General features: G+C 47.1%; 1 protein-coding gene across 10 annotated transcripts in view; it reads right to left on the bottom strand.

Moving 5' to 3' along the window:
* Positions 1–25,485, bottom strand: part of AGAP1 (ArfGAP with GTPase domain, ankyrin repeat and PH domain 1) — a 549,508-nt gene that overhangs the window by 67,835 nt on the left and 456,188 nt on the right. For 5 of the 10 annotated variants that reach the window (XM_036857335.1, XM_036857336.1, XM_036857330.1 and 2 more), the window contains 4 exons: positions 23,454–23,528; positions 9,050–9,204; positions 5,993–6,083; positions 2,120–2,342 (listed from right to left, as the gene is read on the bottom strand). In XM_036857335.1, coding sequence (XP_036713230.1) covers positions 2,120–2,342; positions 5,993–6,083; positions 9,050–9,204; positions 23,454–23,528 — 544 coding nt within the window. The remainder of the gene's footprint in view (positions 1–2,119; positions 2,343–5,992; positions 6,084–9,049; positions 9,205–23,453; positions 23,529–25,485) is intronic. The other 5 variants (XM_036857337.1, XM_036857338.1, XM_036857339.1 and 2 more) reach the window with 1 other exon arrangement.

Genomic DNA, 25,485 nt, shown 5'->3' with positions numbered 1-25,485 from the left:
CAGGCCTGGAGATCACAGCACAGTTTAAAGTCAGCTCAGATGACATTTCTCCTGGACCTCCTGGAGCACCGCAAATCCCTCCAGTCTATGAACGCCACCGAGTCCTGGCATCCTCGGCTGGCCCTGAGAACATTCACCAGTCACCGCAGACTTACGGTCATCACCTAGCCATCACTTCTTTTCTATGAGGAAGCACTCAATGAATATTTGCTGAATTTAATTAAAAATAAAACTCCCTGGGAGAATTACTAAAGCACAAAGGTCTATTCAATTCTCAAACATGTTTATCTTCTTAGAGGTGGACAGAACTTAGAAACCCCAAAGTTACCGCTGGAAATACGACGTAACCACATCACCTCACTGCAGAGATTTCACAGCAGTGACTCCACTTGTGAGAAAGACTCAAATGTCTCTAAAGTGTAAAGATACGACGTGTATAATACTACACAGAACAGGAAGTTACATACTCAAGAGCTTAATTCAAATGTACAAGTTAGAAGGATAAAATACCTTTACATACACCGTCTTCACTTATGAAGATGAAATTATTATATAATATTTCCAAGTTAATAAATTAACCTATGTCTTTGTAATCATTCTAAATGGTTTCTAATTGTGATAGATGGAAAAACAACCAAACTTTTCTAATTCATGTATTAAAAATAGTATATATGCTCCTTTTACACGCAAACAGTAAAATGTATAAAGTTAATTTTTCCCAACTTATTTTAATGTTTTCTGCATTCACACATTAAACTCAATCCGATTTCCAATCATTTTTCTTTTTCAGATCTAAATACCCTCCAAGGAAACTATATGTATGCAAAAATAGACATTAAAACATGAATTAATCCTTTAAGAATGCTCCTAGTGGACAACCCTGTGGATTTCTATATTAGTGTTAAATCAAAATTAAAAAACTGTAGAAGTGTATCATTTCTTCAGTCTGTAAGACAGTTGCCCGCATGCATATTACACAGCATAACTTATATATAAAGAGCTCCTAGCGCCAACCTGCTCGATTTTAAACAGATGTACTTTGTGCACATTTCTTGCCCACCCCCCGTCCCCTCCCCACAGAGCACCTAATAGGAAGGGCAGGGTTAATGACACCAGCTTCATTCTCTCAAGTGAACCGAAGGGGGCACCACAAATTCACTTTTTAGTGTTGATGAAATGAAGCCCACCGATTTTCCATGTTATTAGCGGTGGAAACCAACTTCTTACCCCTTGCATGTGGCCTGACCACGGACGGACACCTGGGTTTCCTTGTTGTCTGATCCCCAGCAAAACAGATCCGTGCTGATGCTGGGAGACCTCTTCTCCCCCTTCACCTCTGCACACACCTGAGAACTGAAGGCTGAGCCCACCACCCCGTGCCCCTGCTTCAGATGCTGGGATGCCCCCCACCTCCCCGAACAGCCGTGGAGACAGGACGGTCCATCCTGCCTCTGTGAAAGAGGCTTTCTCAGAAAACGTGCCATTTTACCACCTCTTAGGTACATTAAATATGCATGTGTACTAAAAAAATGGCTTATAATTGCTGTAAATGAAAAATGAGAAACGGAATGGCCTCAAAATAAATGCGTTTTTTACATGGGTAACAATTAACATTAATGAGAAGCCACCATAAGTTACGCCATACTTGGTTGATTAAATGTGTTAGAAATATATTTTAGAAAATAAAATACATTTGGTTACTATAAACTCACTTAGTGGGGGTCGGGGGGAGAGGGGAACCAATGGAGTAGATGCTTATCAAAGACATAAGAATAACAAAATTAAAGAATCCAAAATTCGTAATTAGTGCTAACAGCCTAGCTTATGCCTATTAGAAGTGTATTAATTAAAGTGATATATTCATAAGGTTAGAAGCTTAATACATTTCTAAGAGAGGGAGAGGAATCCCCAAAGTGTAAAAACAAGCTTAAAAAATTAAGGAGTTTGAATTATCCATGTCTGCGGAACAGCAATTTTTAATACAGATGTTTCTGTCTGGGGCAATCAGCTTCCCACTGGTTGCTGGGGCAGTTCCAGTGGTGGGTGTCATTAAGGTCATTTCTGGTTGTTGAACTGCCTGCAGAATGCCCCGTAACCACACGCCGTCCCGTGTCCCTACCTCGTGGAGTCCAGCGAGGGCTTCGTCCGCCCCTGGGTGCTCTCCTCCCAGATGCTGTTGGCCAGCTCATTCCCAATGGACGACATCACCTTGATAAGCTCAATGGGCCAGTCATCAAGGTCCAGAGATCGGACTCGAGAAAGGTGGGTGCCAAGATTCCGGTGGATCCCTGAGCACTCAATGCATATGAGGGCTCCCAAGTTCAAACTGGCCCAGTTGGGATCTGTGGGAAGAGGAAAAGGGCGCCATATGCAATGAGACCGTCATCACTCATCCCAACCGTCCTTAGGTCTCAGGAACAAAACGGCCAATCAGACTTCCCATGCAACAGTCCCTCCCTAGAATCACATGGCTTGAAAATGCTCCCTGGCCGGAACTTGGAACCGTCTTAGGCATCTCAAAAGATCTGACATGTTGGCGGCAACTTTCAAACAACTGGCTTTAACCAAAGCCTTGGAAACAACTGAAAGCATTGGTCTGGAGAGAAAGATGCGCTTTTGGATACTTCCACAGCGGCACTCCCCTTGAGCAGGCAGACACACATGGAAACAAAATCAGGCATGACTTGGCGCCTACTGTGGATGGCAGCTGATAGTGGGAAAGAGAAGGTGTGCTGAGGGACAGCTGGGTCATTCCCAAAGCTACCAGGTCCCATGTGACCACCTCTGCAACCACGGGCACATCAAAGTTTTTAGTGACATGATGCGCACGTTTGCAAATTTCAAAGATGAAAGAAAGGCACACTACAGTGAAAAAGTGTGATTTTCAGTGATCTTATTTAAGGGCAACCACCAAAGCAACTCCCGTTTCTCCATCCTTCACTGCTGGCAAGATGGCGGACACGGTCCTTTGGTTAGGTTACTACCCAGGATGATCGACCCTCATTCTCGGAATAAATGGTAATGGGCTTTGGGCTGTGACACTGCACCAAGGGCACTGAATGAGTCCAGAGAACAGCACTGGGACCCCTGAGTGGGATCACTCCCTGTGTGAAACTGGTTGACACAGTCAGAAGACAGGATTCGGACCCAGGGCTGGCTTCATGCTAGAATCACCAGCTGAATTGCAAAGACGGGGCTGACCTTGACAGTCAATGGCTTTCACCACTGACAGAAGCAAATAAGGCTTACATCATGCAAGAATAATCAATATTTACTCCAGGTACACTTGAGGAGTCAACAGAAAACCAGGTAGCTGACATCATATTTATTTGGAATCACTCTGGAAATGGCAAATGACCAGGAGTGGCCTTATGCTCATTCAGCAGAAATCAGCCAGTCATTTACTTAATATCTAATACAAAGGCAGGAAGGTGGTGATAGAGACCATGGTGGGGGGCACACAAGAAGAGGGGTCTGTGACCTCAGAGACTGTCTGGTTGGGAAGAGGAAACAGATGCCCCTAATAATAATAATAATAATACATAAAAAACAAAACACCTTTGCCAATGTGTCATCTCTCATGTCCTTGACCTCAGCCCCTTGACCTTCCCCTTGTCCTCTGAGAAAACACAGCAGGGCAGCCAAGGGCTTAGTTTGAATCCTGCTACACGACTGGCTCTTATGATGACCTGGGATATATAACTTGACCCTTCAGACTCTTCATGTCACCCTATAAGTGGGACACACTGTAGCAACAACTATTACAGTCACAAGAATGGAAAGAGACGGTGCATGGTGGGACTGGACACAGACCTGGCAGATAATGTGTTTAAGGAATGGGAGTTTAAGACCTCTTTTCTCTCCAGATTTGTCACACTTTGTCCCTGGATTCCTACTCAGGTGGCCTCACTCTAAACAAACTGGCCCCGGAGCCTCCCCCAACCTCCCTCTTCCACCTCACCTGGGCACTCGCCCGCCCAACCCGGCTCTCAGAATGTTCTGTCGACCTCCAACTGGCCACACACCACGAAGCTCATGAGCCATGGAATCTTCCCGTTAAAACAATCTTGTAGATGATAGTGGAAACCATTGCAGACGTTTCTCCTAATGGAGGTTCCGATATGTCTCCGATTTTGTGCTTTTAAAGAACTTACTTTAAAACTTCCTGATAAAAACACACTTCAAATAACGACTTCTCTCTTCTAACTTCATGTCATGACACATACTGAAAGTAACATTTAAAAATTCAAACAAAAGAAGATGCTTTAAAGAAGTCCCTCAAGGGCTTCCCTGGTGGCATAATGGTTAAGAATCCGCCTGCCAATGCAGGGGACACTGGTTCCATCCCTGGTCTGGGAAGATCCCACATGCCGCGGAGCAACTAAGCCCGTGCGCCACAACTACTGAAGACTGTGCTCTAGAGCCCAAGAGCCACAACTACTGAAGCCCATGCACCTAGAGCCGGTGCTCCGCAACAAGAGAAGCCACCGCAATGAGAAGCCCGCGCACCGCAACGAAGAGTAGCCCCTGCTCACCGCAACCAGAGAAAGCCTGTGCGCAATGAAGACCCAACACAGTCAACAATAAATAAATAAATTTAAAAAAAAAGAAAAAAGTCCCCCAAGATACCTGAAGAGGAGACCCCTTCTTTCACCTGGAGGCTGCAGACGTGGCCTTGCTGTCCTGCCCTTACCTGCCCTGCCAGCCAGTGGTCTCTCCCAGGTGGCTCTGCCCTTTTATCTGTGACAATCCTGAGTTCTTCCTGCTAGGTCACACAAATTCTGCCTGGCCAGCTGTTGCTCTTTTCCTGAACAAACCAGAGCCATTCAGCTGTGCGTCCTGCTGCTTCCCTGACTCACAGTGACTCCCTCCCCACCTGCTCCAATCCTGCCCATTTTCTGCACAAGGTCTGCTCTGAGTTGCTGGGTGCCCCCAACGGCCTTTCTCCGTGGCCCCGGGCTTTGTGGCCACTGGGTCCAGGCCTCGCCCACTGGGCTTCAGGCTCGGGACGCCAGGGCCACCTCACACCCTAGCCTGGTGCTGGCACCTTTCATTTTGTTTCAACTGGACTCAACAACAGCAAAAATACATGATTGGAAAAACTTTACTGAACGGGCCCAGCACTGTGCCAGGGCTGGAAGGTGAAGAATGAGAAGTAAGTCCTTCACATCAAGGATATGAACTACAAAAGGACTTTCTCAAAGGGAACGTGGCATCGTTCCCTGGACAGCGGACAGCATGGAGGAAAACCGGGTTGCTCCAAGGCACGAAGCGTAATTATGAAGTCTGTCAGTTCAACCAAACGCTTTTAGTGTGTAGTGAATTCAAGATAAAATAAAAAGATACCATTTGATAGCAAAATCTAGAACATATGATTTTGAAATAAAGAAAACAAACCCCAGAAATCTCTGGGCAGGATTTAACCAACTGTACTCTATTTTTACGGAAAAAGCAAACAAACATATGATCGTCGATCAAGCCAAAGGTTGATTTCTGGATGTGGCACAGGATCTGGGCAGGTGGCCTAACCCCTAGCATCTGTGGTGTGGCTGTCGCTCATGGGGATGCCTGAGGCATAAGCAAGACTTGTGATGAACCAGAATGGAAAAGAATACGAAGAAGAATATACACGGGTCTAGCTGAATCACTTTTCTGTACGGCAGAAGTGCACACAACATTGTCAATCAACTACACTTTAATAAAATTAAAAAAAAAAATCAAACAGACAAACAAAAAAGAATTACAGTGCCATCAGAGAGGCCTTTGTGTGAAGGGCACTGTGTTAGAATGAAGTCCAAACAAAAATATTTCAATTCCTTAACAGCCATTAAATCATGTGATAAACCTTCCACGCCCGATGACAGACGTGGGTTTGCTGCAACGCGTGCTGTGTCAGACCCCCCCATCCCTCTCTGCCAAGGGCCAAGCCCCGCCCCCTCCCCCTCCCCCGTCCCCCCCCCGTCCCCCCCCCCCCGTCCCGGCTCACACTTACTTTGGGTCTCGCAGTCCACACAGTGGGAGTTCCCTCGGATGTTCCGTATCGACTGCAAGGCCATGGCCTCACTCTGGCTGGTCAGTCGGGACTGGCATACAGGAAGACATACAAACGCGAGATATGAGAACTCCGAGCAATGGGTATACACCTGCTAATAACGCCTGGGAGACACCGAACAGACCGTGAGCGAATACAACACGAGGGCAGTTTCAACAAGGGACCCCGCTTTAGATGTCTTTAGGATGGAGCCTAGTGGGTGGAGAACGGATTGGCACCACCTGTTAAGACGCGTCAGATGAGAGACTCGTGCCCTAAGCCACATCTCGTGATTCCTCGTCAGGGGACCACACGTGCGTGTGGCTGGGGGTGTTTATGCTTCAACGTACGCTTACTTGTCTTCTCTAAGCAAGTTAGGAGAACACAAAGCGGGGAAAAGAGGAACATAAAAATTATAAACTACCGTAGCTAAGTTTTATTAACATTGTGGTATCTATTCTTCTAGCCTTTTTAAAAAAAGCACATGTATACAGATAGATATGCTTTAAAAAAAAAAGCCAGCATGGTATACATTGCTTTGGAATCTGCCTTTTCAGCCTAATGACATAGTGTCATCTCTCAATGCCATCACGTAGTCCCTGGCATTATTTTATTTAATTTTATTTATTTCTGATGTGATAGATATTCAGAAGTTTTGTTTTTCTATGTGTTTAAATTTGATTTTGGAAGGTAGCTATTACATATGTTACTGATTTTCAGTCTTTCAGCACCAAGACTCCTTAGGAAAAGGGTCAGAGCAACTCTGGCATCATTTTAAATGGCTGCATAACATTCCACTTATGATAACTTAGTTACAAAGTTTTCTTTGATGGACATTTAGACTGTTTCCAATTTTTGTCTGCCATCAACAGTACTGTGAATATGCTTATTGCTAACTCTTTGCACAAATTCGTGATTATTGACTACGGATGAATTCTTCAAAATAGGAGCGCCAGGTAAAAGGATGTACGTGGTTTTAAGGCTTATGATGCATACATTTCATGTAATGGCTAAAGCCAAATAAATCCCAGAGGGCACTTAGAATAAGCTTGATTTTTGTGTAAAAATTATTCACGAATGGAACCATCTTATGTCAAATTATTTGCTGTGAAACAATTGCTTACTACTTAATCATAAACTATAATTTATTAATTGCTACTGTCTGATTAGCATAATGCATCATTGGGGTTTTATTCCCTTTGGTTAGATGCCCAAGTATTCAAAGTGTGTTTAACAATTTCTATTGGCACCTGGAGTGTGTGTGTACACATACAGAGATGTGTCCGTCTGCCTCTGTCTACCTCTATAATCTCTAGGGCATATGTATGTATATGTATGTCTACTATTGCTACCAATTCTTAATTATCCACGGGCAGCTAGAACACCTTACAGCCCATTCTCAGCTGAGGCTGTATTTTCCCCTCCAGCTATTTCTTGTAGATACTATTTCCATGCTGTACACTGTCACACCTGTTCACCAGGCGCCTAAGGTGCTCAGTGAGTCCTCCTCTCACAGAGAACTCTGGCCTTTGATGGCACACATCTATCGAGAGAAAAGGGGCAGCATTTTAAGGCTGGTGTTTGCATCAGGCCGAGGTAACGCTGTCTGTTTTCACAGAGTAGAGAGCTGGGAGGCATCTGGCAAGGGTGTGAAACAGAAAAGGCCAGTGCTGTCCCCCACCTTCCTGAATCCGATGACCTGGCATATATTCAGGGTCTGACTTGAGATACTGTGATTTTACGCAAAATTTGGAGATGCGTTTGTCCATTCAGCCACACATGCCCCCCCAATGTGTGTTCTGAAACCGAGTTCCTGAGCTTTGTAGGTGACAGGTGTCCTCAGTCCCCATCGACAGGAGATGCGGAAGCATCCTGAGTCTGCTTCAGAAGCCACATCTGCAGCCGTGACTCAGTAAAGCCAAGGTGCTCAGAAATGAAAGGCCCTGATTCTCCCCACTGTGGGTATAAAACATCTTTAAAAAAGAGAGGCAAATTACATTATAATAATAATGACCGTGGTCTGGTTTACCCTGGTTAAAGAGGGTAATAAAATAAGACACTCCATCTCTTTGAAAGACAGACTCCCTTCTTAATGACAAAGCTGAACATAAATCATTGGCAGAAATTTCTTTAAATGGTTACAAATGAAATTGCAGCTTGGAAGGCAATGTCCTTTCTCCTGGTTTCCTAGTTGTTCACAGTTGGAAAAATCAAAATGCTCTCCAAGACTTTAAAGTGTCCCAGAGAAGGGGTTAAAAATATCCAAGCATTAAAATAATGATCTTTGAAGGAATCTCTGATGGGAAAAGGGAAATGAGAAAAATGACCTTTGTATAAGGAATATCACTGGGCAGTAATTCAGAAAATGCAGGTTAAAGTCTGCTTTTCCTGGCTAAACAAATGTAAAAGAATTAACTCTAACTGAATAAACCCCATACCTGGCTTTATCAACAGAATTTAGAAAATGGACATTTTATCTTCCCTACGCTCTTTGCATGCTCAAATATGTGCATGCACTTTTCATTGAAGCCTGCACTAAGGGTCAGTTTTCTAACTTGACGTGGATTTGAATTTGAGACATTTATGAGAACGGAACAGTGCCTCCTCGTAAGTCTGCACTTCTTTTCCTGAGTGTGTTCAGCCTAAAGCAAAAATCAGTGTGGACACAGAAGCCACAAGGGTCCAAAAGATCCTATGATCTCCAATAAAAGGTCCATACTTTACATTTGGGATGAGCTGAGAGAGCAAAGATTTAAAATGGGATATTCTGCCATCCGAACTGTGGTTAAGCTAGGCTACTAATCTATGCTACAGGACACATAGCGACACAATGTTTTTTTTTATCTTTTCAGTTATTTTGCTTTTTGCTCAGAAGGATTTAAGAGTCTTGCCAATTGCACGTCTCACACGATGCTCTCCCCTCCCCCACCCATTTCCGTTTCAGGATCAGCCGTTCCTGATTTTGGTGGCGGGGCCTTGGGGGTGGGGGTGGGCGCGGTAGGCTGCTCCGGGTCTTACCTTATTCTTGCTGCTCTCGCACGACTGTAAGCTGGCGAGGATCTGGCTCTCAATGGCCTGGACCCATGCGTCTCGCTCCTCGTAGGTGGTGGCTTCAAAGTTCCACGTCTGGCCAGTGAGGGACACAATGATAAACTCAAAGTTTTCTTCTTGTTCTGAAACACAGAGTGGTGGGGATGAAGAGTTTAGCTTTCATGAGATCACGGCCCCTCTGCCAGCCCTCGGTCATGAAAGTGCCTTTGGGTTCAATCGCGCCTGCATGGGGCTGAGGCACACACAGGACCGGCCGCCCCGCGGCGGAGATCTGAATCCGCAGACCTCCAAACACTCCAGATTTGGTTCCTAAAGCCAGCATGGCTTAGCTAGGTTTCAATCAATGCTCAGGGGATGAGGAAAAATGAAAATCAGCGTGTGATGTCAGTGTCTCTGTGCTGGGCACAGATGAAGCAACTCAGGGACGTAATATTGTAACTCGTGGCCGGCTGCTGAAATTGACGGTGGGATGAACATCAAGCGAACGCTGCTCATCTCAGGGCACAATTTAATTTCTTTATAAGCACCTGTGCGCCAATCCACAGATACACCGCGGCAGAGAGGGAGGCCTGAGGACGTCTGTCCTTTTAGGGCAGAAGACCAGCTACAGCGGGGAAGGTTTTAGTCTGGAAGAGCGAGTGGAATTCCAGGCGATTTGAAGGGGCCACTGTGTACCAGGAAGAGGGGTCCTTACGTTCAAATCCTGCTCCGCCACTTGGCATGTTGGAGTCTGGACAAGTTCTCAACCCGTGCTCGGTTCATTTCCTCACCCTTAAAATGCGAGGGGAAAGCTGCCTTCTTCACTGCGTTTTCCACTGGCTAAATGACGTGCACTAGCTCAGGCCCACGTTGGACGTGGGCCACGGAACACCCTCCATGAGCGCTGGTGTTTGTCCTCTGTCCTGATCTACCCTCCTGCCTCTGCCACGGAATGAAAGGCAGAGGAGGGGCCACGTGCAGACAACATAACCAGCCACAGGTAACCATGAAGACGTCTGGAGCTGGACTTTTAGGCACCACCATGTCTCACGTGATCGGTAGTTTCCCATCACTTGTTGCTGAGCCAGCTGCATCATGAGCCCCTGGCGAGCAACTGTTACTAATAACGCGAATAACCTACTGCCCACCCAGCTGACCTCTGCGTTAGTCAATTACCTCTGTCACCCACACTCGGCTTGCTCACATCTGCACAAACCTCCACCTTCCACACTCTTGGCTCCTCTAGCCTGTGTCCCCAGCACTCCTCATGGCCCCTGACCTCTGGCCCCTGACCTCTGCAAGGCTCCGTGCTGCCGGGTTGGCCCCGCCCCTTCTCAAGGCCCTGCCTCACTGGGAGCCCTCGGGCCTCCGAGACAAGGACGCTCCCTCAGTCTCCGAAGCAGCTGCAATCATCTCCAGACGCCCTCTCCTCCTCCCCTTTCGTCTCAGAAGAGAAGCAGCTCCCACTACTGTGGCTGAGAGACCCTCCCACCTGACCCCACCGATCTGGGCAGGTGGGGACAGGATGCTTGTGTCTTTGTCAAGCACACCCAGGTCTGGGGAGCTGCTCCAACACCGACTGCCACAGAAACAGGGCCATGCCACCTTTTCGTGAAATCTTTATGTACCCTGATAACAACAGTATCGTGTTCTAGGTGACATCGGGATCGCTGCTCTTTCAGAATTCACCCTGCTGGCGGGCTGGGCCTCAATCTGTGGCACCTGTTCTGAACAGCATGTGAAGGAAGGTCAGGGACTATCCTACCAGGGCGCCCAGCCTCACGGGGGGTAACGTTTCTCCAACAAGAGGGTCCACGGCCCCCACCAGCTTCTCAAAGCTCTGTGACCCTCCCTGCAGCCGTTAAAAGCTCCTGGGACGGGGGTGCATCGTGGGGCTGTGGAAAAGCAGGCGTGGAGCGCAGGCCCACCCCCGGAAAGGGGCCAAGCAGGGCGTCACCTGGAGTGGACCCGGAACAGCCCAGGGAAGGGGCTGAACGAGACGGTCCCGGTCCCTAAAGTGGGAGAGAAGGGCAGCTGGGATGCAACCGACACACGGAGACAGGAAATCTCTCTTTCAAGAACCAGAGTGGAATAAAGATTCATATAAAAAACTGAAAGAATCAAGAGCCCTTCCCTAAAGGAACTGGGAAAAGACACACTTCAGAAGATTCTACAAAGAAGGTTTGAACCAGATGGGTTAGGGAGCAAATGGATAAACATGTAAATACACCTAAATAAAAATTATATCAAATACTACTTTTCTTATCACGTCTAATTTGGGGAAGGTACAAAATACTAGAGAAATGAAAGTGGACACGGGGACCCTAGAGTTAAAACGCCCTAGGACTTTGCATTGTTCCATAGGGGAGTTAAGAACTATAGACTTTGGTAAACTAGGTACACATGAGAAAATACCAGGGTTACCCTCTATGAGAAAAGAAGTAGAATGTATAACTCCCTGACAAAGAAGAAGGAAAATTTAATTAAAAATATGATTAAAATCTTTTATCAAACTAGGAATAGAAGGGAATCCTCTTTCCGTGGACAAAGAGTACGTATCCAAACCCACAGAACCATTATTCTTAAAGATGAAATGTTAGAAGCAATCATTTCACACCAGTTCAAGGGCTCTGAAGGCCAAAATGTTCACGGTACCAGCCCTTGTTCAGCCCTGCTGGCCGGTGCAGTGAAACAAAACAGGGAAGTGACAGATCCGGAGATTGCAAAGATAAAAGACACCAAACTGTCATTCACAGATTACAAGATTGCTTACAAAGGAAACCCCAAGGAATCTACAAATGTTGAGAAATAATAGTAGCAGTTAGTAAATGGGCAAGATTTAAGACCAATATAATGAAACGTTAATTGCATTTCTGTACATGAGGATCTAACAGAAATCACGTTTAAAATATATCTGTTTATAAATTCATTTCTCTCCATCTGTGAGGTAGGGAAGGAGAGATACAAAGAAATGTGAATAAGCCGAATAGTTCCCTAAAAATAACAACACAGAGGATGACTCGGAACCTGTAGTCTCTGGTAACAGGTGGTAAAGAGAAGACTCCACACTGTGTTTGAGGTGATGGATTAACCCAAGCACGTGAGTGGCCAGAGAGGTTTCATGCTTGTCTCTGCAAGATGAAACCCTGGCTGGTCCACTAACAATAATGAAACACCAGTAAGGCTCAAAAGATCAAACAGATGCAGGACATCCCGTGCCCCCAGCCTGGTGGAGAGCAGCTCATGAGAAAAGGCTGGGATTGGAAAGGTGAGCCCCGTGAACACAACTGGATGACCCTGGAAAGCACAGCCGTGTTTCACATCCTAATTAAGAACCAACTGTGCAAGCACTCCAAATTTGCTTCATCTGAGACAGTTTCCTTTTGAGAGGGGGAGGCCAGTGGGGTGACTGTCAATCCGGAAAGGCACGCAATTATACGAATAACGAAGAGGGGAATCAGAACCTACAGTCCCAATACTTCGGTGACCAAGTCAGCTGCATCAATAAGCGGTGATGGCCGTGACTGTCTGTGTACGAGCTGTCTGCTTCTAAGGGCTTTGAAGCGTGCACATGTACTCAGGTACGTGTCGGGACTTGTGGTCAAGGCTCTTCACGCTATAGTAGCTCACTACGCAGTGAAACACTGACCAAGCGTTCTTGTGCGAAATATTTATTGTTTTAACCGAAGGGCTGGGCCTAGCCCTGGAGAGGCAGGAGATGCTCCTCCAGTCTTGTCCACGCAGGGTCCGGCAGCAGCTCCCAAACAGAAAGGCCTCTGATGGTGCCTTTGTTCCTGGGCTGGCCTCTCCCAGGTGCGCCGCCCTGAGGGGCTCCTTGCTGAACCGTGGATGTGAACATCAGGGCTACCTGGAGGACAGGGGCCCAGCTCACCACGGAGAAGGCAGGGAGGAGGAGGGGACGGAACCGCCCCCTAACACCGTTTCAGTTCAGAGGCAGCCCCACAGGGGTGCGACTCCAAGCCTTCTTCTGGATTTCAGGCCCTGGTGAAGATGTCTTTATAAGAAGCCGGTTAGCTAGGATTCCCCATTTCCTGAGTAAGGGATTAAAATCTGGGCATGGAGTTTAGTTGCAATCACTCTATACCACCAGCATCAATGGAATCCAGCTGATGCTTAAGTTTTCATGTGTTTCCCAGGGTACTGTCTGTATGTGGCTTTTTTTTTTTTTTTTTCTTTTTGAGGGAGGGTAATATGTTAACACTTACAGATGCAGTTAGAGTTTCAGAACTAAATTATACCTGCCTTATGACTTTTCCTCTGCTTCCTAAGATCAAAAAAAAAAAAAAAAAAAGAACAAGGATTATAGAGAAGTTGCATTTTTAATCATGTTACATATGACTTCCATGAAGGACTACTTGTTTCCTACTGCATGGAATAATAAATATAAAAAAGAATACTACTGGGCTCCAAGTTCGTGTCAGAAAAAATGCTAAGGACTTCATAGGCATCATCTCATTTAGTTTGATTATTTTCCTCTCTTAAGGTGGCCAGCAGTGCTTTCTTTGTTTCTCAAAAATAAAACAGTAAAAAAGAAAGTTCTCCTAGGGTGTCCAGCAGGAGATGGATGGGTCTCCCCACTTCCCAGTGACTTTTTCTGTTATTTTCCCTCACTCCTGATGTCAGAAGAGCAAGGTGGCAGAATCTTTTAAAGGTAATTTCCCCAGAAATCCCTAACCAGCTTGTTGCTAATGTCGTATTTATTTTTAACTGGTCACGTCTGGAGAATGCTAGGGGACATGATGCCATGGATGTGGCAGTCTAAGCTGGGGACATTCCAGCTTCCATCTTCCTGCGTATCTGGCTCTGTGGCCAGTGATTGGTCTCCATGGGAAGGAGGAATGGTCCCAGCTACACCAGGAAAATCAGAGCATGGGAGGCTCTTGGCCACTGATCTGTCCTGGTGGGGGGCACATCATCCAAATGTCCTACTCCAGGTTTTCTTATCTGAGCTGGGGTCGCAGAGCCCCTTCCCTCTTATCTTGGACTGAACAAGACACAGCTCACAAGTTATCCATGGGAAGGAAAACCTCTGCTATCTAGGCCAAAATCTGTGGACAGGTGAGAACACTGCTGACCAGTAGAGAGAAGCAGGGATGGGATGGACCTGATGCCTGCCAGGTTCCTGGGTCCCTGCAGCCAGCCCAGCTGCCTGTCCTACAGTTGGACTGGATAAATTAATCCATTCTCCCTCCTTTTTTAACCTAAATCCCTTTACATTTCTATCACTTCCAAATCCAGTTCTAACTAATCCAGGGGAGAAAAGATCTATCCCTGATGGGAGCCTCCAAGCTGCTGCCTGGTCATCTTCCTGAATCAACACCTGGTAAATATCTAGATTTAATCCTGGCTTATCTGTATCGTGGCACTGACTATGAACACTCATTAAGTAAACAGTACCTCTGGGGACCTAAATATTACCCCTTCTTCTGTGTGGACAGGACATTCACAAGTTCCTCCTCATGTTCAAATAAGAATTTCTATCAGATGATACAGCCCTATTCAAACCACCAGTGGACCAGAAGGGTCCCATCACATTCCGAAGTGACACTGTGACGCTATTTTAGTATCAGCAACTAGATAAAAAAATGATAAGAATAATAATTGGCAGTGGGGGGCCAATCAGTCAGAAAGACAGACGGAGCATTACTCTCCAATGTTACCCTCACTTAAAACGTGAAGAATGAGAGCTCAGAAGGTGAGGACGAACAGTGGCTACGTTTCAAGTGGTTTCGGTTCACTGACACAAACCGACTCTTTGTGACAATTACAGCAGCTTATATTTAATTCATTCTGTAAAAATTAGAATTCAGGCTGTAGAAATTCCTGATGACATCTACGTTACAGGAGGTTCCTTAGTTTTAGATACACAGGTGATCATCAAAATTCAATCCCCCAGACTCCCCCCATCATAAAAAATCAAAGTCCGCCACACCCAGAGCCCGAAAAGAAAGAACCGTGTTGTTTCCCAGTGTGACATTCCAGGGCTTAGTGGTTTAATCAAGTTCTGTGATTGGGCTCATAGGGATTTAAACAGTTTTCCATGTTTAACGGTTAGCTGTGGAAAGGTCCACTATAATAGTATTTTAGCACCATGAACCTGTCGAAATCAACCTGCCCAATTATTCCAAACGACATTAATAACACCGGATATTACACTAATTGCGTCCAGTTTCTATGCAGACGAGGCCCCGTGGGGCTAATTTCACCTCCTTAGGGGCAAGCAACTCAGCCATCAGACTGATTTCACAAGGAATCCCTCCTCATTACACAAGTCCGGGCTGTCAAACTTTTTTTTTTTAAAGGTTAATGGGCCAATCAGTCATCAATTATTTTTGCGGAATCCTAGCAGGCAAAGGGTTAAAGGGCTAAACACAGCTGCAACTGATTTACATTTGGAGGTTGTTTTCAACAGGAGACATCTGACAAGGATGCCTTTTGGGGGAGCGGGTGGAAGGGGAGAAAGACGGACAGATGCGTACCTCTGTCTTGAGGGGCAGGAGACTTGGGACCAGAACCATTGCCCTGTACTTCTGCAAAGGCCGAGAGGATCTGGACCCTTGTGCCCATCTGATGCACTATGGCTCAAAAATGCCTGCGAGATGCAGGTGTACTGTGTACGGCGGTGCTGAGATTTGTTTCTCTTCTGAATTTATAAGAACCCAAAGTGTCTGCAGAGGTCACTCATTCGACTTTCTTCGTTGGCTGGATGAGGAATCTGGGTCCACGTTCCCGGGCTCCCCTGAAAACCTGGAATCCAGACCCTGATGCCCATTTCTGTCCACGAGGCTAAGTGTCCTTCCCGACATATTTAATGACAAACACATGATGAAAACCTGTTATTTAAATAGTGCAGAGATGACAGTGTCCAGCACGGAAGGGCCATGTGCCCACTGACAGAGGTGGCCAACGGGTCCACCGAGCCCAGAGGCTTCTAGATGGTCACCATTTAAAAATGATCTGACCATCAAATAGCCAAGGCTCGCAGGGAAATCGCTGTCCTCTCCACCTGTGACTTCTGTTGTCGCAGAATTGGGACTTTTGTTTTCAGGTACAGCACAGTACCCTGATGATGATGTTAACAGCAACTCAGACCACTGGTCAAGGGGCTTTTCCTCATTAACGAGTATTTGCAATGGGTTTCTCCCTGTTTCTGCCTGAATCTCCACATTCTCTTTTCTTCGTGTCCTTGGGGTCTTGGGCTCCCATTTTTGGGGTCCTCCCTCCCGCTTCTGGGGCCCTTCCCACTCTGCCATCTACTAACTGGGGCTGAGCTGCCCATTTCACCCTGCTGGTCTCAGCTCTGTGGTCCAAAGAGGCGCCAGCAAGGACTGGGACGACAAAGGCATGCTGTCCCTCCCTTTCTTTTGCCAGGGAAGACCTCCATCACTGACCCCAAAGAGCCTGATGGAGCCTCAGAATCCTTCCTAGCCCAGTTCTCCAGGTAGCCACTATCAATTCATCTAAGTTGGAAACCGAGATAGAATGTATTTGCTATTCTGCCCCCTCCCCAGGTCCCCCACTATCTACACCCTTCGAGATTACGCCAGGCTTGGTCAAACACAGCCCCAAGCTTTTATGCTAATTTTGAAGAGTCCTACAATTTGTAAAATACTTCAATATTTCTGCTTTCAAAGCATATATTAAATAAGCATGTGGTTTAGATATTTTGCCCAATTACGATGAAAACGACACACGTTTAAGATTTCAGCCCAAAACCCACCACAATATTGAAAGTCAGTTTTTATTCATTTTCGATTTTTCCTCCCATTTTTGTAAGAAAAGATAAATGTGAAGGATTTGCTCCAGGACCGTGCAGAACCAAGACCTATGGCAAAAAAATATTAAGTTAAAAAAATGCCCTCTTCCACTTGAGTTGTTCATTTTTAACAAAAAGAAAAAAAACTCATTATTTTTTGGTCTTTATAAACACACACAGGTCATGGTTCTTGGGTAAATATTTTTGCAAGCTCTCAACTTGGTAAATATCTTTGTTTAGCCCAGAGTCCAACGGAGGTGTTGTACTGTGGCTTAATTTAGGACGAGAGTAGAATTAATTTTGTGAAGAAGCAAGACCCCAGAGGGAGGTCACAGAGTTAGGACTGTTTACTGCTAAATGTTATCACAGGAAGATCCTCATGAAACACAGAGAAGTTCTGGTTTTCCAAACACATTAGACAGAGGTGGGAGGGCAGCCGGAGAACTAGGCAGCACGAAAGCTGCTGCTTCCAGAACCACAGGGGGCCATGTGCTCCCTTAAATTAAGGAGAGTGTCTAAAATAAAACTCCTGAAAAAAATAAAATGATTGGATCCCAAACTGAAAACCTCTCAGAAGGCAGAAGACGGATGTGTTAACATGTTTTCTGGCACCTGCTCAGGCCCAGGCACCCTGGGAAAGCTCAAGGCCCAAGCTTTTGGTTCAGAAAGAGAAAAACTACTAGAGGCCGTTGTTGTAATTTACCTGGTTGCTCTATATGCTTACCATTTGTTACTCATTCTAACTTACATTCATTCATCACTTTTCAGAGGTCCCCTGCTCTCCTAATCACAGGGACATGGGGCCCAGGGCCCTTCCTCTGCTCAGAGCCTGGGGTGGGAATGGGGAGACTTGGACTGGCAGGCTCCAGAACCTTCCACGCTGCCCCCGCCCCCAGCTCTTCTCTCTTGGTTGCGGCTCAGTGCGTGGATGACTGTCAATCTCATCATTCTTTTAAGAGTTGAGGGCTGGAGATATCAGCAACCTTGCATCTCTCCCCAGAAAGTCAGTCCTGGAGCTGTAGTGCTCAAAGCGTTTCCTAAATCTGAATTTATCTGCATGAGATCTTAACCCGTGCCATCCATGGTTGACGAGTGCTGGCTTCGGCCGATCCTGCCCTGCCTGCATGGACACAGTCCACAGGCCTAAAACCTGTGTGTTCCACGCAGCATGTTCTTGGAGATGGTTTTCCATGACGTAAGCATTTGTGACAGTTTCACAGCAACCACCGCGGTCACCTTCGCCGTGTGCCCAGCTCCCTGGTAAGGGCTTCGTCTGCCTCTCTCAATTTCTTCTTCAATTGTCATTCGAGGTAGGTTTTACGGTCTCCGTTTTGGAGAAAGAAAACTAAGCAGGGGAGGAGAGACCCAGCAACCCCAGTAATTCACACAGCTCGGAAGTGGCAGAGCTGGGATCGGATATAGGCATACTGGACTCAAAAACCCAATTTCCACATCTGACGGTTCTTTGGAGTATGAGAGTAAATGCAACTGGGAAGGGTAGTGAAAAAAGTCCAGGAAAAAGAAGTTTGATTTTTAAAATCCCATCTTACGTGTTCAGGGGCAACGTTTCCTGCCGAATCTCTGCTCCTCACTACGTAAATGATGCTCAAGCATCTGAATCTTCTTTGCCCTAGAGACTCTCTGGCACTCCTGACACTAGGAGCAGTGGTAGTGGTGACGGTGGGCACCGTGTTACCTGCCTCTGGATAGATGACCTCACTGACTGTCCCCAGTTTACAGATGGGGAAACTGAGGTAGACAGCGGGCACAGGAATGACCCCAAGGTTAGAGCTAAGAAGTGGGGACGTGAGAACCAGACCAGTACCATCTGCTCAAGAGAATGGGCTTGAAACCACTGTGCACACCGCCGCTCACAAACCCAAGGTCGCACGGCTTCTCATCAGGAACCAGGGTTTGACTGCAAGTATGTGAATGACTTAGGGTGAAGAAGAGCCCAGCCCGAGCGTGGAAGGCGGCCTCAGACGGTGGCCCCGCACAGGCTTGCAGGCACACGGGGCTTGGGGAAAGCTGCTGGGGTCTGGGGTGGGCACTGGATTCGAGTCCTTCAGAAGGACAGCATGACTCGTCACACCAGCTCAGGCCTTCTTCCTCCACCACGGTGACAGCCATCTGCTGGGCGTCATGGTCCCGACGGGGGTGTGTGCTCCACGTTCATTGCCGAGCCGTCATCCGGGCTTCAGCTGCAGCTCTGACCCGAATACCTAGCCCACATGCCATGGTCTCCACGTGCCAGAGTGCCTTCCCGGGGCTCCTGACTGCCCCCCGCCCCGTGCCTTGGTTTCTCCTTTTGTAAAAGATCAAGGACACGACCTCCCTTAGGGGTTACTGGGGAGCCACGCGACAGGATGCCAGAAGTCTGAGTACTCAGCCCTGCAGCCCGTCATGACCCCGAGACCCCTGAATCCAATGTAGTCTCGCACTCCACTAAACCCGCAGGGCGCCCGGGGCCTCGCTGGAACTTCTCCCTCACTCTGCATCCGGATCTCTGCCCGGCCCCCCTGGGCTGACTGTCAGCCCGTCCCCTCCATCTGCCCGGGGCCCGGCATTGGGTACCCACACCGGGCAGCTGGTCACCGTCTCAGGAGGGAGGGTGTGAGCATCACCTGCAATGGACCGGAACGAGGTGGACGTCTCAGACCTGTGACTGCGGACGCCGGGGGGAGGAGAGAGCATCACGGAGTCAGGCCTCAGATCTGTGACTGCGGACACCGGGCGGTGGAGAGAGTATCACGGAGTCAGGCCGGCCGTGGGAAAGGCCTGCTCTCATCTGCTCACACGGAAGGGATGGTCTTGGCCATCTGGTGGAGGAAGGGGGTGCCAGCCCTGACCTGGGCCCTAGGGACGAACCACGCCCACCACGTGTGTTCTCCAAAAGGAGACTCGTGTTTCTCCATGGTGCGGCCTATTTGGAAACACTGTGTCCGGCACCTCTGAGTTCATCCATCTGGGCCACCACGCTGCGGCGGGGCACCCCAAACAGGCTTCACAGGCCTGTCTCTGGGGCAAGTTCCAGGTCCAGGGACATGGACCCTACGAGCAGGGCTGAGTCGGGACTCTGGGCTATACTGAACCCGGCTGGTACTTGGGTGACGCGGCCTGTTGGATGCATACAACGTGGGTGGGCCTGACACCCCAGGACACGCCCCTCATTCCTCAATACATCTCTTCTTTACCCATTTACGCTTCATCACGCCTTCTTCTGCAGGAGCAAGGAGAGCCGAAACAGCCCGGAAGAGTCCACGGTTGGCGCACCTCACAGTGGGCGATGGTCTGCCCTGTCCCCAGCGGTGCAGGGAAGGGGAGGCCTGAGGACACCCGCACAGAGTCCGTGTGATCCCTCCCGGGTGACGCTGCGCACAGACCACCCAGCCAGCCGCGCTGCCACGCGTCCTTCTGCGCAACGCCCACCTTCTGCTCAGGTCCTGGAAAAATGTTTCCAGTGGAGTCGATCATTCCCAAGTCCAGCCTCATCCACCTGATCTGAGATACATTTTCCTCGTGGCTTAGGAGGCAGCTACGAATTGGAGAATCACAGCATAAATAAACTTTCCATCGCAGCCTGCAGGCTTCCGAGATGGAAAAGTTAAAGTTGCACTCTTGTGGAAGGAACTTAAATTTCACCAAACCTGGGAAAGAGCTGAATTGTTATAAAGTAACAAAGATTTTAAAATTAGGGCAATACAGTACATACAAATGAGGTTTCCAGCTCGGTTTCAGAGAGAATTAGCCCTGATGGACAAAAAAAAGTGGAAGAGAACATATTTTTGTTTGTTTTCTAATCCTGTCTATGCGCTTCCCTCTTTAGTTCTGCTTAATTTGTTTTTATCCACTCCTGACATCCATCTTTGACCATTTCCATGAGCACCCAGGAGTAGGTCCTGGAGTTGAGAGATCTGGGCAGGTGTCCTGTCTCAAGAAGATGCCAGCTCCTCGTCCTGCAGAATATCACTTGACTTGTCGAAACTCCAACTTCCCATCTGTAACGAAGTACCTACCTGGCAGTGAAGATTCAATGAGATAATGCAGCGCAGGGGCCAGAACACCGAACGTAAGAATAAAAGGGCTTTGGAGCAAGACCGTCAGGTTCGTTTCTTGGTCCCACCTGTCTTTCACCAGCCTGAATCCTCGGGCGAGTCCTGTAACATCTGGGCTGTTCTCTCTAGATCTGGACTGAGGGGCGTGGACACGCTCCCCGGACAGGGCCTGGCGCACAGCGGGCACCCTCCCCTCTCCTCCTCAAGTTTTAACTTCCTCTATAAGAAACTCTGCTGTCAACAATATTTTGTGGGTACCTCTGAACAGATTACTCAAGTGAACCCGTTTAAAAACTAGGCCATTTGGGGATGGGTATCTTTAGTGGAATACTCAAGGCCTCAGGTTACGACAAAAGTTAGAATGTTCGGGATATGAATTTTCATAAAGGATGATTTTATAGACAGAGAAGATGTGATGACATCACACAGCAAAAGACCGGAAATCAGAAAGGCATTCTGATAATTTATTTTATATAATTATGTGAATTCAGTACTATTCTATTGAAAGCTGTATGAAACGAGACTGGATGCAGAGAGATACTAATCTTGAAAGAAACCTGAAGTAAACGAAGAAGGGTCACGTCGCTTAATTGAAGATTCAGAAATGTAATCGAATGCTGAACAGAAATGAAAGAAAACGTGAAGGAGACTAGTCATCATTTACTCCAGTATCTTCAGGACTGCCTTGCGTAGCTATTGGCCATTGACTAGGGACCCTGAGTGGGTAGTGTTATCCGTATTTACAGATTTCAGAGAGCAGAGAGCATCATGGTCCCACCCCACCCAGGAGCTCTGGGCAGGGCAGTGCTGCAGGTTACCTGGTTTGGTCAAGGCTGAGAAGTTCCCACTTCTGCAAACTGTCACACCTGTCGCGAGACACCTCCCCGCCAGCGTCTCCAGGAAGACCCCCATCAGCAAGTCTCGGGGGGGCTGTCTGCCTGCCTCCTCCTGACCCCCCCCCAGCTTTGTATATAACCACAGGTAAAACCAGACCTCACAAATATTTTTTAAAGGCCGAAAGTCAATAAACACATTTGTTGTGATAAATGCACACACATACAAAAGAAAAACATATCTGGTAAGGACACAGGGAAGAGAAATGATTATGTACTCTAAGTTGAAACACTAACATTAAAAAATAGTGAATGAGAATATTTAATACCCTTTAAAAGACAACAAGACATAATACTGCATGTGACTGTTTCTAAAATTCTGTTCTTTTTCTCTCTCATTTTGTCTCTCTTGAACGAATGCTTTGAAAGAAGATACCAGGGGGTCAAGTTCCATTGGTACCTTAACAGACGACAGTTTCCCCTTGAGGAATGAAAAAAAATATATGATTAAAAACAGGTCTTTAACAAGCCATCGTGAAAATGTAGTTTTGTTTTCCGGATTCATTTTTTTTTTCTTCTGGCTGAGCGCAGGGCTTTCAGTGGCGAGACAGGAGTAATTGTGAAAGGAAGGAAAAAAGGATGGTGATATAAATCAGCAAAGGTTAATGATTGGGACGTGAAGAGGGGAACTTGTTTACAGAAATAGTGTGCAATTTAAAATTTACAAGAGATTTAATGCCACTGCTTGGCAATCGCTAAAACCAACAGCCCAGAAAACAGTGACATTAAGAAAAATATTACAGTTATAATCATCCCCAAATAAGTCAATTAGTGTTAGGGCACGAGCTTGCGATTACTTGACCCATTTGGCTTGCACTTAAGTGAAAAAAAATGTCCCCCTATTATCCCGAGATCACTGGATTGTGACCTATTTTGCATCACACGTATTGTACGCCAGCCTCCCTTACAAGGGCTTGGGCTGATGGGGGTGGTTTTCCTTTGCCTGGCATCAAAATAATTCTGACCCTTGACATTTGTAATCATAAAAAAAAAGGGCAATTTATAATTGTGTTGTTTCAAATGAAGGCGGGGGGGAAAAATTCAATCTGCTATTATACAAAAGCAATGACGGCTGTCTTCGGTGAAAAAAGCAACGCAAGTCAATTTGTGAACTTTGGCACCAGACGACCTTTAGAAACACAACAATATACTGAATTTACAAGCAATAGCAGGCCATGCAAATGACCCGGGCCTGGCTGCCTCTGTATTAGAGCTGCAGAGAGCATTATGGAGAATGTTTCCACAAAACAAATTAAGACTGTTACTTAAATGTCACGGCACACTATTGTATTTGGCTACAGATCATTACACCTGATACTAACACTTCTAAAAACTGTAATAACTTGGGAAATATTACATTGAGTGCCCACATGTATAAAGGAAAAGAAAAAAGAGGAGAAAATAGGTTTGTGAAGTAATTTAAACATCACTACTCTACGATTGCAAGGGAAAGGTCAAAATTTAAGTAAGCTGAAAGGAACATGAATGGGAAAATAAAACACACAAACAAAAAGATGGAAAGACCACGGGAATGACTGTGCAAACACAATCAGGTTGCATGCGGCTTTGGGCGAATCGCATTTCCAGTTCTGCGCTGGAGAGGCAGGGAGGCAGGGAGGCTGGGAGGACCCGGCGTGGAGGGGGAAGGGGCCGAGGGGCGGCGTTACCTTCGGTGTTGGTGCTGCTGTTGTGGATATTTCGCAGGCTACCAACACGGTTTAGTTTCCATGCTTTGCGTTTGGCTGCATCCCGAGAGCAGAGAGGGGAGGGGGGGAACAAGAGAGAAAACAAAAAGGAAAAGAAACAGATGAAAAGGGGAGAAAAGAAATGTCCAAGTAGCACGTGACATCACCTCTGGCCTCCTGGCCGGGCCTCACCACCCCAAAGCGCAGAGAAACTCAGGAAGGGCAGAGGAAGGCCAAAAAAGCATCCTTAGCTTTGCAAAGAATCCAACAAACGCCCAGGCAAGGAAGCCCATGCACCCCTTTCGCCCTGCTGGGTTCCACACGTGGCTACTCAAGACAGTGCACAAAGCTGGTCTTCTCCCTGGGGGCTGGGAGCATCTTTTGAAGGAGCTATGAGGCCGGTCGCCATAAGCCCTCTGATTTGGCAAAACACTGGGAGCATGTCAAATCAAAAGGGACTCTAGTGATGAGCCGTTCCTGTGTATGCTACAGATGGCAGGTGTGCAACGCCCAGAGCTGTTAAAAAATGAAGTATTTTCTCCCCAGACGTAGTTTGATCTGGATAGGAACCTACGCTAGCAAAACTCGACTACCATCTTGCTGTGGCTGAAGGGTGGTCCATTCTCCTTCCTATGGTGAGGAGGCTGGAGGCTCTGAATGGAGGAAGCCAAAGGGCACGGGCCTCCTGAAGCTCTCAGCTCACTGAAGAAAGCATCCGAGAGAAAAAGACAGATACCAGGTTACCCACAGAGCAGCCCTGGGTTCAGAAGTGAAGTGCGCGACAAGTTTAACACGGGCATGACATGCCCACTGCTCACACTGCGTGCTGTGACTAACGGGGGTGAGATGCCCCCTTCCCACCTCCGCAGACACTCTTCTTCACAGACCCATCCTCATCTCCTCACCGCCTCCACCCTCCCAACCCCCGACTCAGGAATGCAGACACCTGTGGCCAAGAGGCTGACTCCTGCCAGCCCTTCAGAGGAGACATATGGTAAAAAGCAAAGAGTTAAACAGGGTTTTGAGGAGCAAGTCTTCAGGCTAATGTGGCGAAAGATCTAGCCACAGATCCAAGGGCTGGATGGATGGCGTGGTCGGTGACGGCCACAGTCACCCACGCTCCTGAAGAAGGGGCGTAATTGGACCATCTGTCTCTTCTGACTTCCACAGCAGGGAAGAGAAACGTGTCAAACCTTGCACGCGACTTTCATTGGATAACCACTTGTTTAATGCAGGTAAGAAGCGCTCACCTGGCGAGGCAGGTGTGTGCATTTCCACAGGTGTGTCTGAAGCTCACCGCAGAAAGCTAGGCTGACCCACTCGGTCACAGACTGACCAGAAAACGAGGCATGCACTGGCCAGTGGCCAGCTCTCTCACCCCAAAGCATTCCTGGCTTAGGACAGATTGGCTATTCTTGCCTTTGGTAGCATTAAGGTCAAAGGACTCAACCTCAACTAGTACGGTGGAGGCTCTGGGGGGTGCCAGGTTCTGGGGGCCACAGAATGACCGGGGTGAGGACCAGGTCTTCTCAAGGAGTTCTGCTGCTGAAGCGAACCTCAAGCACTTTGGTGCACACTGGATTGCTTTGGCGTGACAATATAAGATACATGTGAGAAATAGGAACACTGAAGGGAACCAACGCAATTCCGAAACGGTACTGTATAATCAGGAGGCAAAGTTTATGTTACTGAGAGTACAAACTAGTTGTGAGTTAGCTGTCACCTGATTCGAAATGAGAAAAAGTGAAGCTATAACTAAACAACTAACAATGACCTTGTGGCTTGAAAACCCAAATAATTTACTAAAAAATGTCTTGGGAATTTGCGGTTAGCAGATGCAAACTATTATATATAGCACAGATAAACAACAAGGTCCTACTGTATAGCACAGGGAACTATATTCAATAACCTGTGATAAACCATAATGGAAAAGAATATGAAAAAGAATGTATATATATGTGTAACTGAATCACTTTGCTGTACAGCAGAAATTAACACAACATTGTAAGTCAAC

This window comes from Balaenoptera musculus, chromosome 7, assembly GCF_009873245.2.
Source record: "Balaenoptera musculus isolate JJ_BM4_2016_0621 chromosome 7, mBalMus1.pri.v3, whole genome shotgun sequence".
NCBI classification, from domain to species: Eukaryota; Metazoa; Chordata; class Mammalia; order Artiodactyla; family Balaenopteridae; genus Balaenoptera; species Balaenoptera musculus.
Note: the sequence above shows the minus strand (reverse complement) of the source record. Positions and strands in the feature narration are given on the sequence as shown.